Source organism: Aythya marila, assembly GCF_965140915.1.
Source record: "Aythya marila genome assembly, chromosome: 19".
Classification (NCBI taxonomy): domain Eukaryota; kingdom Metazoa; phylum Chordata; class Aves; order Anseriformes; family Anatidae; genus Aythya; species Aythya marila.
In genome coordinates, this window is record NC_139060.1 from 887,268 (window position 1) to 906,444 (window position 19,177).

General features: G+C 41.2%; 1 protein-coding gene across 12 annotated transcripts in view; it reads right to left on the bottom strand.

Moving 5' to 3' along the window:
• The window catches only part of EXD3 (exonuclease 3'-5' domain containing 3), a 307,765-nt gene that overhangs the window by 196,084 nt on the left and 92,504 nt on the right, over positions 1–19,177 (bottom strand). For 10 of the 12 annotated variants that reach the window (XM_082775660.1, XM_082775661.1, XM_082775659.1 and 7 more), the window contains 3 exons: positions 11,733–11,797; positions 7,421–7,591; positions 5,933–6,100 (listed from right to left, as the gene is read on the bottom strand). In XM_082775660.1, coding sequence (XP_082631786.1) covers positions 5,933–6,100; positions 7,421–7,591; positions 11,733–11,797 — 404 coding nt within the window. The remainder of the gene's footprint in view (positions 1–5,932; positions 6,101–7,420; positions 7,592–11,732; positions 11,798–19,177) is intronic. The other 2 variants (XM_082775662.1, XM_082775656.1) reach the window with 1 other exon arrangement.

Genomic DNA, 19,177 nt, shown 5'->3' on the forward strand with positions numbered 1-19,177 from the left:
GATGACCCATCACCTTATTCAAATCTCCTCAGTGTTTATGAGTCTTCTGATTGCTTTCAGGGAGCTTTAGATCATTCTTTAATTATGGGGAAAGGAAAAATCACGTTTGGACATTTTGTTGCTGTTTTGCTTACTGAGGATAAAGTCTCAAAAAATGCAATGAAGGAGGGTTGGATGCAGATGGGAAAGAATTCAAAGGTGGACAAAAATACTTTAATTTATGTCTAAAAAGTGTGGAGGTGCACTGACCACAGCATGGGGGAAGTTACACAAACTTGATGTATTCAGGCCAAGCAAGCCATGAACACCACAGCTGCCACTACACTGAGAGACCACTTTTCTAGTCATGCAACTGCAAAACCAAGAATATGAGAAAATGGTGACTGCTTCTAAGTGAACAATGCACCAATACCTGATTCTCTCTACTTGTTTTGAATGCATTTGGCTCTGTCTCATCTAAAAATGACTATTCTTTCCATATACAGTATGAAGCGCAGGAAGCCACACAAGATCTTATCTGCAAGGGCATGTGCACTTGGGTGGTGTCTACACTGACAATTTAGGCAATTTTCCCACGGTGGGGTTAGCATCAGAGGAATAACCTTTTGCTAGTAACGCTGCTTGGAGTGATGATGAAGGACAGACACAAATGGTTTCTGATGACTCCTGCATTACTTAGCCCTGCTGTAAGCAAGTTGAGACAACACAAAGGTAAATATGCCTCACTTACGGTAGTATTTCTAAACCAATGGTGAAGGAATTTCTGAAAACCCATAGAACAGACCAAACAACAGAGTGAGATTTGCAGAGGAGGATCCAATGTCATGTCTAAGACAAATCATGGTGATCAAAGTGTAGATACATAATAATGGTAGAAATAATTGAGTAAAAGGTACATCACTTATTAATCATTGGGAACATCTGTTTTGTGTTTTTGGAATCACTCCTTTCAAACTTGTCACTAATCAACTTTGCTCAAACTCTCCCAATGCATCACTGCATAGTGTATGACATCAGGTTATATGTTTAATTACTTCCTGCTTAAAGAGCACACAATATACACAGCTGTCTTTGGGAAGATCTTCAGAAACAAGAAAACATGAGATTTACCAGGTCTACTTTCAAGAGAGCCTGATCTTATTTTATAAGGGGTGAGACAGTCAAAAGTAGGTGGTGATGCGTTAGTCATATGTAAAGAATTTTAGGAAGAAAGAGAGAAGTAGAAGTCAAGACTGGAATACGTGTGCATACAGGTGAAGGGAAAAGGGAACTAAAACAAACACTGCAGTGATTTGTCTTCCTCAGGTCACTCAAAGCAGTTTTAAACCTGGTTTAACTTGTCAGTGCACCCTCACAACTTAAAGATCCTCTACAGCACTGCCCAAGTTTCCTGTGTGCTCAGGCCACCCAGCTTCACCCGATTCTCCAGATCCAGCCTCTCTGTATGAGTAGGTCTGATGCACATTGACACCTCTTCTCAGAGAGCTCTCTCCTTGCTTGACAAGAGCCCAGTATTAATTGCAGAGTACTACCATCTGAATTATTATTTCCCAGCAACATTCAAGCTCTTTCCCAACTACTTCAGCAGACAGATGCCAGCAGCAGAAAGTGGCTCCAGAAGATGTGGTGCTTGGGAACAGGTTATGGAGTTGTCTATGGCCTGCAGGTTGGCTACCTCTGTTCAAGTGGCAATGCATCTTGCAGACAATGTGCAACTAAAGCAGTAGATCAAGTTGATAAGAAAAGAGGCTGAGACTGACACCATCATCTTTGCATGAGAAACATCCCTTGTAACATTTTTCTTGGTTTCCATATGCAAATACCATATGAAATGAACAAACCTTTGCAATTTAAGTGTGGAATTGGAGAATGAAGCAAAATCAGAGACTTTTCACTGTCCTGAGAATAGCTCAAAAAGTTCACAGTGAAGAAATCTAAAATCTGAACATCCAGTATGGTGATCAGTCAATTTTAACACTGATATGTATTGACACATTTGCAAAAATATATGATGTGCACTCAAGCACCACTATGAAGTAGAACTATAAGCAATAGCACCCCTGAAACAGTGTTCAAAACATCGCTACAGAAAAAGATTAAGGTTATGTTGCTGATTGAGCTACGCATTTCCTGACCTTAACGTATTTGTATTCCTTTAAGATTAGTTCTTTGATCAGCTGCTCTTATCACCGAATTATCAAACTATTTCTGTATTAGTATGCGATGCCGACAAAAACTTTGTATTCTGTGTCTATGGAGTTTTTCCTGTGGCTACTCCAACTTATTTTATGACAAATTTTAACAACTGATTTTTTAAATGAGATAACCCACACTATTCAAATTGAAACAGCAAATATTTACTGAACTTAATATGAAGAATTCCTTCCCTATTTTTATAAATTAACAAATGAAACATTGGTAGAAAAATACACTCAGCTTTTGAAAACAGAGAAGTCAGAATGAGCAACAACAACTTGTTAAAAAGTAAATACTCCCTGTTGCACTAATAAGCTAGACCTGTGTTCTTGTTTATGAAACAAACAGATGAAGGGGGAAAGACACACTGGTAGTCACTGGCAGAGAGAAGTTGGAGTGGGAGCGCTCTCAGGAATATTTCTGGTTGTCAGAGGCTAAAAAGATTATTTATTGTTTCCTTCCTAAACCCAGCTCCACTGCCACCTGTTCAGAATTTACTATAAAGCTGTTAAACAAGACAAGAACTTTGATGCTGACTGTGAAAACAAGTTTCACTGTATCTGACCTGAGCAGCACTTACTACTGATCCAGAAGCAAAGGAATTTGATTTTTTTTAAGCACAGCTATCTTTTACCTTTATAAGCTGTTTAAAAAAATGTAAATAAAATAACTCAGTGGACAATAGAGGGCATTCATTCCACAGAAAGACAGCCGCCACCCTTAGACATGAAATATCGCAGCACATTAAGTCATGAGACCCCGCTAATCAAAGCTGACAGGGCCCTGAATGTGATTTCTGCCGAGACTTAGCGATATCATGGGGCACTGAAGCATGCACAGCCTGCCAGACTGCCCCTGTTCATGTGACAATGGCTTTTATTCCCGAAAGAGGCCTGCGAGTGACAAGAGTCTCCTTTGTCTTTAGCCTCCCGCATTCGCAGTGCAAGAGAGGTTCATTCAACCAGCCCCAGACACTCTTTGAAAGGCTGAAGTGTAACATAAGATGACCATGAAACACTAGCTTGCCTTCTGCCTACCCCTCATTCTTCTCAAGCACAGCCTGGCCTATTCAGGGCCTCTTACAGACTCGCTCGCACTGCATTACCCCCGGTCTGCTGAATCCCCACATTGTCCAGGCCCCACCAGCAGCCATCGCCCTTCCCACAAAGCCATCCACCGTCACTTGGGGCTGCATGCCTGAGGAGCCACCGATGAAAGGCTGTGGTGCTGCCGGCCGCCCCGGTCCTGCCCAATGCACGGTGCCTCATGGCTGGCCTCAGCCTGCAGCCTCAGGGGTTCCCAACCCACCCTAAGAGGAGATGAAGACACAGGTATTTCAGATGGAACTGCCCGTATTTCCAATGGAGCTGCCCAGACATGGACATTACAACCCCTCTGTCTGCCCCTCTAAAATAGGAGTTTTCATGTTCTGTGAGCCATGAGGAGAGGACTCAGAAGCGCTCTTCACTGCTCTGGAGTGTCATGTAAGGCCCCACACCATATTACTCCAGCAGCTGCAAACCCCATTCACAAAAGAATGGATGAAAACACCAAACTTGCCAGACACCTCCAAAGAAACCCCACTTTTATGTCCCTGGTTTTTATTCTAATTGCCACTTCATCAGTTTGTTCTATGTCATGGGAGAAATACTGCCATCCTCTGGCCAGCTAACTCAATCCCACATCTCAATAAGGTGCCTCTTAAAAACAGCTACTCTTTTATGCTACTATATTTGACTAAAAGATTACCTCCACCTGCACCATCTTCCAACAAATGTACCACTGTCTCCACACATATTATAATCTTTCTTCTCATTATGAACTGACAGCCCCACAACACTTGCACACTGACACATGGAAGGTCTACCACTATGAGAGGCTGCACTCCAGCTCATGAGCAAGAAGCAGCAGCTTATCTCAACTGCAGAACTTTAGGCTGGTATGATTAACAATCTGGTTCAGCTTCTGCCCAGTTCTGCTATTAACATGGAGTTAGTACAGGCAGGCCCAGATGAGCTTCAGAAATACATAACTGCCATGCCTGTCCACAGGGAACTCTGGGATCTTGTTTTCTGAAGTGATCTTTCTCCAAAACTTTTGTGAGGGAAAGGAATGTCAACACATGGATCAAAGCTGTGGACTTCTAGGATTCAAACACAATAGAATAAAATGCATCAAAATAGTTAAATGGAATAATGAATAATATAGAATAAGTTTGGTGCCTTATAATAAATGTGGCATGTGGGTCAAAAAACAAATAATAAGAGCAAGGAATTATAAGGACTTCTGTCCTCTTAGATGAGCACGAGCGAAAAAACTTGCACTTGAACATGCCTTACTGTCCCAGCTGAAAGGTGGGGAAGAACAGGAAGAAAAGACAGGCCAGAGTCCATTGTAAATGTTCAGAGCCCTAGCTCCATTTTTGCTCCTTTTTTTTTTTTTTTTTTTTTTTTTTGGGGGGGGGTTAGTTGCTGTGAATTTAGGTATGATCAGTCCCCAAGGGGAATAAAAGATTTCTTGTTATTCTTGAAGATAATCCTGTTCATCCTTCTGGCAACAAAACAACGCTAGAAGAAAGTCATGGCTGAGGGTAATCACAAATTGAGCTTTCCTGTTCTTCACACTTGGAATGATTAGCAAATCAGCTTTTCTGTGGACGAAAGAACTGAAAAACAAATTCCACCAAAAATTTGGAGCTTTCCAAAACCAGATCTAGAAAGAACTGCATTTCTAAAAGACAATAATAAATATCTTTGAAGACATGGATTTAAAAATCACACTTAAATATAGTCAAATAATATACTTTTGTTAGGATTTTCAAACACTCACGACTTACTGAGCAAGAAAGTATACTTCAAGTAGCTAACTATGAACTTCTAATCACACATTAAATAGCTTATTTTCTATTTTCAAAAAATCAGAAATAATGGAATTCTACGACCTTACTTTGTAATTGAGCTTTAGTGAAGAATAGGACTTATAAAAATGCTATTTGATGTTTTTCTTTTGCTAAGCAAGGTCAGGCTGCTTTACACTGTCAAAGCAAACTATTTCCCTTTGAGAAAACGAATAAACTTCTTCTTCTTCTTCTTTTTTTTTTTTTTTTAATTAACAGTATTGTATTTTGTTCCTGAAAACACTCTCAAGGATATCAGCAAATGGTGATACCAGAGATGCTATAAGAAACCTAAACTACAGGGTGAATATACCAAATCCTGATTTTAGCGAACTTCTGCCAGTGTCAGTCACTCAAACTCAAATACATGAGTAATAACACATACACATAAGATTCCTCAAGCTGAGAACCTTTTGCTTATATGTGGGAGTAGAAATTTTCTAACCCCTTCTCGCTGCAGGCAGACTGGAGATAGCACAGCAGGTCTATGACCAACTACTAAAATCCCTTCTTTTCTTGCCAATGACAAGGAAGAAAAAACCGAATACATCTATCCTCTTAGATTCTCCAAATTAAACCCTATTAACCTATTACTTTCAAAGGTCAAAAAAGGGTTAGAGGAAGGACTCACTAGTATTCTGTATTCAGTGATTTGAAAAAATTAGGTTGAACACAGTCTACTCTTGTACATAAGAAGACCATGCTAAGCAGTACCATTCACAGTGTGCAGCTGCTGTGATGAAATGGAATTCACATTGAAATGCATCCAAAAAAGGACACAGACCTTAACAGAGAACTAGAGAGCCGGGAAGGTAAATTTATTTGAAAGACATGACCCACCTCTTTGTAATCGCCCCTGTGATAAAGATGACTGACATGTCCAAGCAAATAGTTCCGGTCTGCTGTATGGAGCTGGTAAATGCTAATCAGAGGGTCAAGAAGATTAGCTGGGCACTGGGCTAGTATTCTGAGTACGCGGGTCTGCAGCTTCTTCAGCTTCATGCCAGACTATTTAAAAAAAAAAAAAGAAAAAAAGAAAAAAAGAAATCAAACACAGATTTAGTAAAGATGGCTACAATTCAATGGCAGTTGAAAATGCAGCTTGTTTAAACAGTGGAAGAAGCCAATTTCTTGGGAAGGGATTCTCCAATTTCCCCATGGAGTCTGCAAGCAGAAATCAGAACAATATGATACACATTTTTTTCACAGCATCCAATTTAAAAACATTAAATGTTTGCAGGATAATTCTGGAAAAGGCATATGGCCTTGTGCAAAAGTAAAATACGAAACTGGAAAAATGCCCTCTTTTACTAACACAGCTATTTAGAAATTCTCCCCTCTAGTTCCCAGAAGAAATTCTTTGAATCCAGCAACTCCCCTCAAGGGACATCTCACCTATCAAGGCTAAGAATTCAGCTTTCATTCCCAGGCTTGCTCCTGGGTGCAGGAACAACAGGAAAAGCAAAAGCATTGTAGCAAGATACACAGACACAAGTATTAATCCTTGTGTTCTTATATGACCATTTTCTTATGACACAGGAATTTCAGTGTCAGTAGCATTTCACTGCACTTTGCAGATACTGTAATGGTAATGCTCTTTGAGGATCTAAATACAGCTCAAAGTCTTAAAAGAACCACTTGGAAGAATGGGAAATGAAACAACACATATAAAAGTATGTAAAGTAAAATTGTTAAAGTAAAAGTGTAAGCAGTTCAGAGGTAAAACCATATAAAAAAGGAAAATCCTGGTAGGTCAGAATACACGAAGCCATAAGGAATGGCAAACATTAGGATGTAAAATCTGATGACCCAAAATTACAAAGCGAATCATTCAGCCGCTGAAAAGTCGTACTGTTACCATTTTCTGCATTCCCAATGATAAAAGCTCCCCACCAGATGGTAAGAGTTAAGCAATCATACGGTAACTGGCTTCTATTTGCAGAACTGGAAGAATATGCAGAGCAGATTACTGCAGTTGGGTTTATCCTGACAGCAGCGATGTGAGTTCCAGTGGGAAAGCCTCCAGTAAAGCAAAGGCTGTAAGACTGATGCTTGATCAAAGTGGTTTGATCTGGAAAGATGGAAATCCCAGCTTGGAAGGGGAAACAGAGGTCTCACATCATAGTTTCTAATGTTATTTCATTTTCAGGCCAGCATCACTAGATCGCAACATCTCAGTAAGAATTTCACACCTTGTCACACTGCCTTTCTGTGAGGCTGCAGAGAAGACACTAGACTACAGAATGAAGTGAAATTGGGAACACTTGAGGGATATCAAAATCAATTGCCCTCTCCTTTCCCCAGGCTCTCTTGCTCTCATTTTCTAACCTGTTGAACAGCAGGATGCTCTTTCATCCAAAGCTGCAACTCACTGGTGATGTAATACCCAAGGGAATGCCCTTTCCCCTTCCAATCGGTGCTGCTCTCCAGTATGTCCAGGAGTCCTGCCAATGGGTCTTCCAGTCCTGCAAAGCCCCGCCCGATTTCTTCCTTGAGCTGCTGAGATACAAAACCACATTGTCATGTACAAAAAGATTAGTGAATCCTCCCTTCCCCCGGCTGTACACAAAGCTTTATTTTTTTTAATTTAATCTATTCAGAGAGGTAACTGTTGCTATTCAGCCACCATCCACGCCTCCAGTGACTTTTCATGTCATTACAGATTCCTTCATGGCTCACTGCACCTCAAACCCAATGGGAAAAGCAGCAATTGTCCACACTAATTATCCCATAAAGACAGAGAAGTTGTTCCGTGAAACAGACAAAGGGGCTTGGGATTTGGGGGAGGGGCAGAAAAGAAGTGAGCTGGAAAAAGGGTGTTATTAAGAAAATAGTGATACTGAAGGTAGATAACTGGGCTCAAAAACCTACTCATCTTCTAAGAGACACGCAAGTAATAACTCAGATAAGCCCCTCCTCCTGTACCACAAATGTTCATATTTGACCTTATATCCACTTCAGCCACAATGGCTCCTCAATATTTGGGAGTACTGAAATAGTTTGGGTTTTACATACAGGAATAAAAAGAAAGGAAGATCCAAGTTCACAATCTGTCATATTGCAATACTATAAATGTAAATCCATTCTTTGCTCGAAACCAATCTGAGCAAGGTATTTGCTGTAGGCTGCCTGCTGCCTCCACACGGCAGGCACTGCACACCTCAGCAGAACTAAAGGCTATAGGAAGGGGCTTGGAACTTGGGAAAGAACCACGCCATAAATCTAAGGAATCCCAGGGTGATGTGTTTAGAAATGTGCAGGAATTGTACACTCACTTTGTGAATGTTAATAGGCTACTTACTACCCATCTGGTAGAAGTGATAAATTAGCAGTACTGAGCAATATCTTTATAATGTTTACATTAGAAGTAGTTTCCAAGGTGCTCGGAGGGTTGGCAGGGTGAAGAAGTGGCATCCTTCAGTACCCACACGGGACCTTTCACTGCATGGTACATGTACTGGCATGGAGCAAGGCAAAAGCAGAGACAGAAAACAAGAAATCACTAAGAGCAGCTGCTCTCTTTCTTTTCTGGCTAAAAAGCAAAATCCAAAAGATGCTCATTCCTGCCTGCAGCCAGCACTTGTAATTTACTGTATATGATGGCTTCAGTCATGGCTTCCAATGGAAACAACATAAAGTTTGAAGAATGGCATGAAAAAAACAAAAGAAAATCTACAGAAAATTTGCCAATGAATTTGTTCTTTTTTTATTCATCAACAATATTTACTGGAAGACAGTTATTTTCCATAATGTCTTTCATGTTGGGAAAAACCACAAAACCTATCAGTTATGACAGAAATGGTTTCCTTCTCACTAGATTATCAAATGCAGTAAGAAAAAGCTGATGACTAACAAAGATGTGACTTTAGATAACAGTTTTCTCCCTGTAAGTACGTTTCACTGTGGTAAGAATTTGCAATGTTAAACATAGGGCTCCAACTTTACTGCAAGATTCTGCAGAAGGAGAAGGCAAGATCTTATCCAACCACAAATATCCAACACAGCAGCCAAAGGAAAACAAAGCAACTGGCCAACTGAATTGCACTGTTTATAAATGGCCTCTCTTTTTTTCTTTTTTTTCCCCAAAGCCCCACTTCAGCACATTTAGACTGAACAAGAGCTTTCACCACACCACTCAGCTCCTCCTTCAGCTGGAACCAGAGCCTGGGCTTTGGCAGGATGGTTGCCAGCAGACACCACGTCCTGCAAAAGCCCAAGTCTGCTTTCACACGCAGAGCATCTCCAAACACTTACACAACTGGCAAGAGTATTGACAACACATCTAGGCTTAGTCCTGAATTCCTATCTGCTCCACTTTTAAACAGGGGCAAAGCCTTCTCCAAAACTTCCTAACAATCTGAAGACTTCAATTATGATATGTGTTGTTTGAGGGGAAATAACCAACCAATGAAAAAAATAAAAATAAAAACACATGAGACACCTAAATCAGATAGGAAAGAGTGCTGTGCTGCCTGGCTCCTGTCTCTGCCAGAAAAGGATTCCTCTTAAACATGTAATTGCCATTTCCATTTCAATTGATTCCCATGGCAGGGAATATTCCTTGGGGGATTTCTACAGCCTGACAGATCATGGGAATAGGAAAATTTTGCTGATGTTCAAACTACACACTCCTTCATTCTGTTTTGATCCCTTATTTCACAGCTCAGGGCAGTGTGCTGATGCATCTATTATTGCAAAACTATCATTCTTATGTAGAAAATGATTACTTCCTATAACCATGTTCCAGGACTGAGGTCACATCAGGGACAGGTACCTTGTTTCTGATGATGTGCACTGATTTGAGACTGACAGGCATCATCTAATGGAGATGACTGATTCACACGAGTTAATAGACAGTATTGACTTACACTCCCACACAGCAAAAGGCAAAGCAGCTCTCTGCCATTTAAATGTCAATGAAGCAGGCGATGCTCTATTTAAGTCAACTTCCCTCATTTATTTTAACTGGAATGTCAGATACTGATGTGCTTAGGACAAGAGCAGCACAAGGCACTGAGTTACACGCAGAGGGCAGCGCAGCAGGTACTCCTGAAAAAAGTGCATTGCTGTGGGTGCACACCTGAAGATCAGGGCATCTTAGTGCTAGTGTGACAGGTACATGTCAGAAACTACTGGGGACATTTGTCCTGGGCTCCCCACCTTAGAACCAGCTGCTGCTGTGCCACCGCCTGATCTCACTGTGCCGCTTCCTCATCTCTCCAAAATTACTTTCCTCCTGCTTCAGAAACACATCCCCTGGGCTCCGAGCCGTGGTGCTGCCCACACCTGCAGGCAGGCAGCACAGGCTGAAGGACGGGCACTAAGAGGACAGGGCCTGCCCTGCTGTGAAGCCTCAGCACGCATGCTCTGCAAAACCATTACTGGGGTGATCAGTCCAGAAGCAAGCAAACTCAATGAGCGGAGCTGCCAGTATGACTCATGGGGATCCTCAAGCTTTTCCACCCTCAGCAGAAAAGCTGCGGTGCTCTCTGCCCAAGGACACATCGATGGGATGCTTTGTCTTTTTCAGAATATTTTTCTTCACAATCCACACACATCCCAGGGTATACAGCATAGAGATTTTGATGATTATTTCCTACTGTTGTTCTGCGGGATTAACTTCCCTCAAGACCTAACTAATACTATTTTTTTCCTCTAACTCTAACAAAACTTGATAGAAAGCTCAAAGCTTCCAAGTTGCTGAGCTCAAGTTTATGTCAGTGACGGGCTTTGGAAAGGCACCTCTCACACTGGGTTTCCAGTTGTTTAATTATTCAGGCTGGGAACCACAGACTGTAATCAGTAATGGAAAGTCTCAGTGCACCAGACAAGGACAATGACCAAACGCTTCAGATACCTAGGATGGAGCACGTACATCAACATAGCCATGGCAGCCGTTTCACATAGGGAACATTCCACAGCTACATGGTGAGCTGCTGGCTCTGGGGTCTTTTAGAAATGAACATTTCTTCTATGAACATGCCTGAACAGCACAGAGTTAAACATGGGAAACTCACCACCAAGCGGATACATCTAGTGTTTTTGTTAGTTTGCAAGCACCCAAATTTAGATGAAGTCTATTTTACTCCCTCTGAGAAATCTCCACGTAGAGCCCATAGGGTGCTGTATAAAAATATATCACTAATTTTAGAGAGGTAATATAAATTGCATTCACCACTCTAAAAGGCAAAACCAAACCAAACCAAAAAAAGGGTAAAAAAAAATCTTGAGCACAAAGGTTTTGATATCATTCCACTTGGCAAAATGCACTTTTATGCACTTTTTCTATTGATTTCAACCCTTATTTTTTCAGCTACTAGAAATATTCTTCCTTCTTCCTCAAGACACTCACTTTAATGGATAAAAACATGTTCTAAAGTAAACAAAAGCAACTTTGATTTTTTTTCGCCTGTAACTCAGCCGTGTAAACTTCATCTCTTTTATAGGAATCCCTTCACTGCTTCACATCACACAGAGCTACCTTTTCACTTCTTGCTGCAAATGCACAGGCTCTTTCCCTGTGTGCTGGAACTGAAAGCAATCATGAAGAATTGCTGGTCTGACCTAAGCATTCTGCGTCTGGACATGCTCTGCATGCAGTTATTAACCACAGCGAGGAGGGGAGGCTACACAGCCTTACCTTCTTCATCTCTTTCTTTGTCCAGAGAAGCTGGATTGTTTTCAGCAGTAGGAGTGGGTCCTGGCCTGGAGGAGGGGGAAGAAAGAGAGAGAAGGAGAGAGAGAAAAGGGGGAGAAAAACAAAACAAAACAGATTTATTGGCTCTGTACAGGCAGCCTAGACACACTGGTGCATTGTTTGACTGAAGAGAAATCAGCTACTCTGTGCCACTGTGTTTGAAACTACCAACCTTCCAACTGTCAGTCAGGATTAAAGTGCTAAAACCCCTCACTCTGAGATCCTAACAAAATAACAGACACCATCCATGCACGGCTTTAACTAAACACCCATACTGGCTCAAATACTGAAAAGCTGTATCAGTGCATTTACAACTAAATCATGCTGCTGCTATGCATCAAATACAGCCACAGTGGTGTCCTCGTCAGCTCTCTCTTCTTAATATTAAAACAAAACAATCCCAGAAGAGTAAGCCTTTCGCAGCCTGTAAAGGAATTATCAATACACACAAACTTTTAACGAAATGGCTCTAACATGCAAATCTCATTGCACCCTGTGGATGGTAGAGGCAGTGGGTGACTTTTTGGGGGAGCTAAGCTCTGCTTGTCCAGCCCTGGCGAGCAGGAGTCAAACTCGCCCATGTCAGCCTGGGAGCAGGCTGTGCTTTGACAGCATGCAGCTGAGGTGGTGCTTGAGGAAGGAGGAAAGGTGAAACATTGCTGGGATTAGTGTCAAGCATAAAAAATAAAGGGTGGTCAAATGTTTCAGAAGAAGGTTGTTTGGAATTACTCTCTTTTTCTTTTTACCTAGGTATACGAAAACTGGCATTGGTTGTTATTTTCTACCTACTATTATTCATCATATCATTATTTCTGAATTAAATACTTAGGAATATTTAATTTTAAAAGCAGTAACATTTTAATACCTGGTTCTATTTAATTCATGGTCATTTACTTAAAAACTTTGACTCACAATATTCTGAATGGAAATCTTCTACTGGTATCAACAGTTTAAACATGAAGAGTGAATCTGAAAATCTACAAGTTCTCAAAAAACACTCCTCACACATATAGTGCACCTCTACTTATGTTTTCACAAAGCCAAAAGAAAAATGTTCAACTGAAAAGGAAACATCCTTTAAATCACCTTCTGCCTTCTACAGTTCCTAAATAACTTGTTTCAAAATGCTAGGTTTCTCATTTAGTATCCCGTCTCACTTCATATTTCAGGTCACAAAAAGCTACTTCAACTGTGAAAAGCTCTCCCTCATCCAACTCAACTCTGAAGCACAGTATTTAAAAAATATTTTAAGTAGCAAACTGATTATTGGTTGAGCCAGGAGAATGATAACATTTTTATTATCCACTAACCTCTGGGAAACACCAGCCAAATTGAAAATGCCACATTTACAATTCATAAGATACTATTTTCTCTCATCTCTTGCTGCTCTGAAATCTTGAACTCTCTGAACACTGGCTGTTCTCAGCTACTGCCTCTTCTTTGGAAAAAGGAAAGTCTCTTTTTACAAGAAAACAGAAAAAAATCCAGATCCCTTTTCCCCACAAAATTAGCAACTAACAGTGAAATTCAGCCCGTGTGTGTGTGTGTGCATATATACGCTCTCCACTTGGCCCAACTCCCAAAGAAATTTATACACACAGGGAAAAAAAAAGAATGCAGCCCAGTGTGTAACCAAATACACTGTAAATCTGAACTCCAATTAATGCAGCGAACAAGCTGGAATGATACAGGAAATGAGAGCAGTTAGGAAAGCAGTGTTTCACTTCAGATACAGCCAATAATTCAACTGGTTAAAATGCTTTCTAAACCTCAATCAACAAAACAAGCCCTGCTCTTATGTGATTTTTTCCTACCTTACCTCCCTGTTGCTGAAATCCAACCTCGCCCTTATTTCAATACACACTCGCATGAAAACCATCCCTCCAGTCACTTTTAAACACTTCAGTATCTTGCCAGCATGCTACTGTGCAGGCACAGGTGAATGGGAAACGGCGTTGCCCATCCCTCCTGTGCCCTGGGAGTAGAAGTACCCCCAGCAGGGTGACTTCCCTACGGTGCTGGGGCAGCCAGGGCTGGGGAGCAGAGCCCCTCTCGCCTGCAGCTGCTCCTCTGGCTGCTCGGCCACACGTGAAGTGCTCGCTCCTGCGCTTCCTTGTGGATAATGGGGAGGCATCTCCCAGGTGATTCTCCAGAGCGGGGATTAAACAAGGAAAGAAAGTACCGAAACAGTACTGCAGCATGCTGATGTCCAAATGGTTTGGTCTCTTCCCTTACCAGGCAAAACCTTGGAAGTACCTGGGGATGAAACATGGTCAGAGGCTCTATGTAACAAACAACTGGCAAGCAGACACTGCTAGAGCCAAACAAATGAGAGCACAAAGCACCACTCTTCTTTTGCCAGCCCCACCAGAGGGGAAAGCCGCTATAGTTCACACTGGACATTGAGCTGTTCTACCTTGCAACCTCAAGCTAGGAAAGAAGATGTAGATGGGAAGGTCTGCATCATTTTGTCTGCTGAAAAAAATGAAGAAAAATTCCTCTTTTCATGCTCCAGCAGGATCTCTCTGGGGACTGGACTCCCCCCTTAGCTCTCCAGGCACCCAGCTCTCCAGGCACCCAGAAAGAGTGAGAACTGTCTTTGGCAGTAACAGTACTGTTAAGCTCCCATCGGAATACCAGACAAGATCCTGCTCACCCACATCTGAGAAAGGACTGAAGAAACAGCAGGAAACTAATGCCAGGATATCCAAGGATGAGGGACAAGGGCCTTATGAAGAGTTTCATAAGCTTTCCAGAGCAAATGGGGAGAGCTTGCTCAATGCAAAAGGGAGCGAGAAAGAAATAGAAGGGAAGAAAGAACAAAGTAAAGTATCTGAAAACCAAATGGTCATAACTGAACCACAAATGCATCTGGGATCAAATCAGGGGACAAGAACAAGAAAATGATTGGACCAACCTCCAGCCACAGCTGTAGGAGCAAGAAACAGCAATTACTAAGATAAAGATTGATAGGCATATTAACATGATAACAGAACAGTGTTTGCAAAAGCAAGGATAGGTCCTGGAGGCCAGAAAAATACCTTCTACATATCAAAAACATCAAGAATCTTTCTTTTTGAAGAAAAGTTAACCCCATTCAGTTCCGAGATCAAGCTTGAAGACGAAGCCCTTAGTCTGACATTGATCTTTTGCTGCTCCAAAGAAAGGGAGTTGGAACCATTAAACATCTAGTAGAGCTTCACCAAAACAAGATTACAACACTTTGGTGGAGGTTGCAGAGACACATCTACACATACTCCATCAAGGCACAAATGATGTAGATTTTTTTTCATATGATAGTTTCTCTAAATATGTTCATGAATTTTATTTATTTATTTTAAAGATATTAACATATTTCCTTTTAATATTTTTCATTACAAAAATACATTTCCTCTGCCCTGAATCTGGTACCAAAATTGAAGGAGATGGTAAATCAGATCTTTTCCAGTTCTCAATATCTGTGGTTACATTTCAAAACCATATAAACCACAAGGCTTATATTTTTGAGTTAGAAAAGTGTCTTTGAGGAAAGCCATAAACTGCTTTCTGTTCATTCTCTCTTTTTCCTTTGTACATAGATCACTCAAAACCTGCTGTGATCACAACAAAAAATGTGCCTGCAGGCTGGTGAGGTAAAGCAGTGGTTTTGCTATTGCATCCTTGCAAAATTCTGCTGTATTATTCACCAGTTCTGCTGAAATGCCCTGGCAAGACAAATCCACTTTCTGACTGAGGCTACTTGTGTGTCTCACATAGGGAAAGTGAGACATCAAACCCCAGAGGAAGAATTTACCAGTGAAAAATCTCTCAACACTTTTGCTTTGTGTCAAAAGCCATTGAACACCCCACGGCATGAGACCTGGAAGAATTACAGTCAATGAATTAAGAGATACAGAATGTAAAAAGTAAAAGCAAAAAAGGAAAAACAAACAAACAAACAAACAAACAAACAAATAAATAAAGGAAAAGGGGGTTATGTGATTGAAATGCAGGAACATACTAGGTAGTCAATTGCAGCTGAAATTCCTGGATAGGAAGTACAAGGAAGGTCAAGACTAATATGCAAATGCTTAAACCTTCTCTAGGCAGACAGCTTACACCTTTGCCTTGAAAATTAACAGGATTTTAATAAATGTTTAATGAAATATACAACAAAATATGCAAAATGTACAATACCCCTCTAAACAATCAGTTAATTTTTAGTACTATCCATTGTTTTGTGAGCCCCTGCAATAGATCCCTGAAAACCATCTTCTGTGAAAAGTCTCATCAATCTGCAAAAACATTTGAGATATTTTTCTGAAAAGAAAACAACGGTTCCAGACATTTCCATGTCAACAGAAATGCACCTAGTCGGTTTGCACTTAAGAATAAAGATCTATAGATGTACAGGCAATCTACAAACTGGCAGAGGGAGAGGAGTGAGCAGAGCGATATTCAGCAACCCCCTGTTTCAGCAGTGTCACAGGTTATTTAAATGTCATGATTGAAACAGAAATCCAATGAATAGTATACTACATGGATTAAGAATTAAACAAAATCTCTTATCAAAATCTACTTTGCCTCATTTTTTTTTCCAGAAAAGTGTCTGTGGCTCATATCAAATGCGTGCTGGATTTGTAGAAGAGAAGGCTAATAGGGAACAGAAACGCCACTTCGATGATGCAAAAAACAAACAGAAACATTCTCTTCAGACACATGTTCAATCTCTAAGAACAAGCTGACTTAACTGAAAAACAAAATTCCTCAATAGGAAATTTTAGATTTTCACACATTCTAAGTGTTTTTATTGTACCCACTTTTAATGAGTGCACACAACATAAACATTCCAAACTTGTTTAAATATTTTTGAACTTCAGAAAATGATTCCATATGGAATTTCTCCTGCCTATCTAAAATAATATTTGAAATATACCAAAACAATTTTTAGAATATACAGGTACTATATAATACACATTGTGAAATTCTGTGTTCTGTGTTGGATTAAAAAAAAAAAAAGAAAAAAAAAAGATAACCTACGAGAAAGTAGATACAATAAAGAATAAAGATACAGAAGGTAAAATGCTGTATTATTTTTAAAAAGCATGTTATATGCACTGCGTATTAGCCAGTGGGAAATGGGAGTGACATTCTTCTTTTGCTTTGTAGGAGGCTTTTTTCATAAATTTGTTCTTACCTGAATTTATCATAGAGTGTTGGGAGAGATACTTAACACGGTACACAACCAGTGGAGTAGGTAAAGATATCATAAAACTAGAATTTACGGTCACCTGTCAAAATAGATATTTTAACTTTCTTAAAAAAAAAAAAAAAAGCAGAAGAACTGGGATCATGTTACTGCAACACTCTGGTCCAGCCACGATGTCCCAGACCCACCTTTCAAGAGAGGCTCCATGGTGTGTCAGCAACACTAGCAGGAGATGAGGCCTCCAACACACCTATGAATGAAACGGGGAAATCTTCCCCAAACCATTGAGACATTCACACAACAAGAGGTACCGTGCCCACAGTGCCCCTAGGAAGCATGCTCCCAAGGGCACGTTCCCTGCTCAGCTTCAGCAGCTTCCTGCTTTTCCCTGCTCCTTTTGCTGTAATTGCCATGTTTCAGCCTGGGTGCATCCAGCTCAAAGATGACCTGACAGCCAGGCTAATGCAGCAATCGACCTTCCTCAGTTTCAGAGGCAGGACCAGCAAAGGGGAGTCAACACATCAGAAGCTGCAGAAGCCATGAGCAGGACTTAGTATTCTGACGCAGAGCTGACCAGACCTTGGTGGATGCAACATCCTGAGCAGCAGGGTGGCAGCAATCCATGCCCTTCGCACTGATCCATTCTGCATTTCTTACTGAGAACATGTGTTCTAAATGACTTTTAATGGCAGAGCCACAATTTGCCCTTATTTTTCCAAAGAGTGACAAGGACTGTAGCTCCTTGTTCATCCACAATGAAATGCAACCTCTGCTTACTTTGCATTCATGTGGGTACAAGAGCACAGCTGGGACAGCCACCATCTTCTGCAAATCCAAAGTCTTTTTTTCACCATTCTCATTCAGTTCTGTTTCAGAATATAGTATCACAAAGGATTTTGCTCAACAGACACAACGCTGTACCAAGTTAAGTTATAGGTGTGGGTGAGGAGAAGTAATAAAACCACATTTTTCCCCAGTATGAACTCTCCCCATAAAGAATGAAAAATCAGACAACTCAGCTAGCAGCCAGAAAGGCAGAGTTCCAAACAGCTGAGAAACCATGCTAGCAAGACTTGTGCCAAAACAAGGGCAGTGCCTACCATGCAGCTGCCATGTTTGCTCTCTCTTCCTGCTGCACCTCCATGCCCCAACACTGATGATGCTCCTGTGAGGTCAGGGACCACCGTATGCTATGGCTGTGGGGCTCGCACTTATCTTGGGCACGTGAGTATCTGTGGATGCTGCTGAAGCACTTGGGAAACAGTGCCCACGGTACTTCCCCCAGAGTTAGAGCTCAGCCAACACACTGCAAGGGATTGGAATGAGAGCATGGATCTGTTGAAGGCAACACACTCTGGGCACCCCACGCACAGCTAAAAGCCTCTCCTGGGAGCCAGTTTGGGAAATTCTCTTTCTGCAGAGCCTGGAAGGAAGCCTGCTGCTCTAAGCATTTGTGCTCAGGTTCACAGCAGCAAATACCAGCACTTCCTAAAGGTCTTCCTTTAACAGCACTTCCTAAAGCTCTTCTCTTCCTCTCGCTGTCCTGGCTGTACCTCACTGTTCCTAGCTGACATATGAGCCTCTGTCATGGAGGCAGCAGGGAAAATGCGCCATCAGCTGCCTGGTAAATGTCCACACCATCTCCTGTTCAGATCTGCAAATTCCCCTTATTGAGGATGGACTTCCAATGCATCCTTCTCCTCCCCTGCACATTACTTTGAAATGTAAATTAGAATTACCCTGAGGACAGGGAGGTTTTACAATCACTCCTATTTCAGATGCACCTGCACCAAAGGGGTTGTAGGCTCTTTAACACTTTCTCATGGCAGAGTCTCTATCTTAGCAGAAATGGATATTTCCAGGAATGATAGCAGTTCACTTCCAAGCACACTATGACTAAGGGGTAACCACTCAGTGATTCATCTGAATCCCTACCAGCTGCAGTCAGTAGATTCCCACTAAGAATAAAAGCTCCCCAGAGCTATTTGCTTACAGGGAAAGGTCGACTGTACCAGTGTCTGCAGACAGGCAGAGGAATGCTGCCATAAGAGCCCAACCAATTTAAATGTTAATTATATCCCACCACTGAAATCTCCAGTGCAAAATTTACAAGAGGATCAAATGTCACAAAACTATTTCATTTCAGAAGCAATAAATTGCTTCGCTTTAGCACAATTTCCAGAGTTCCAAAACACACTCA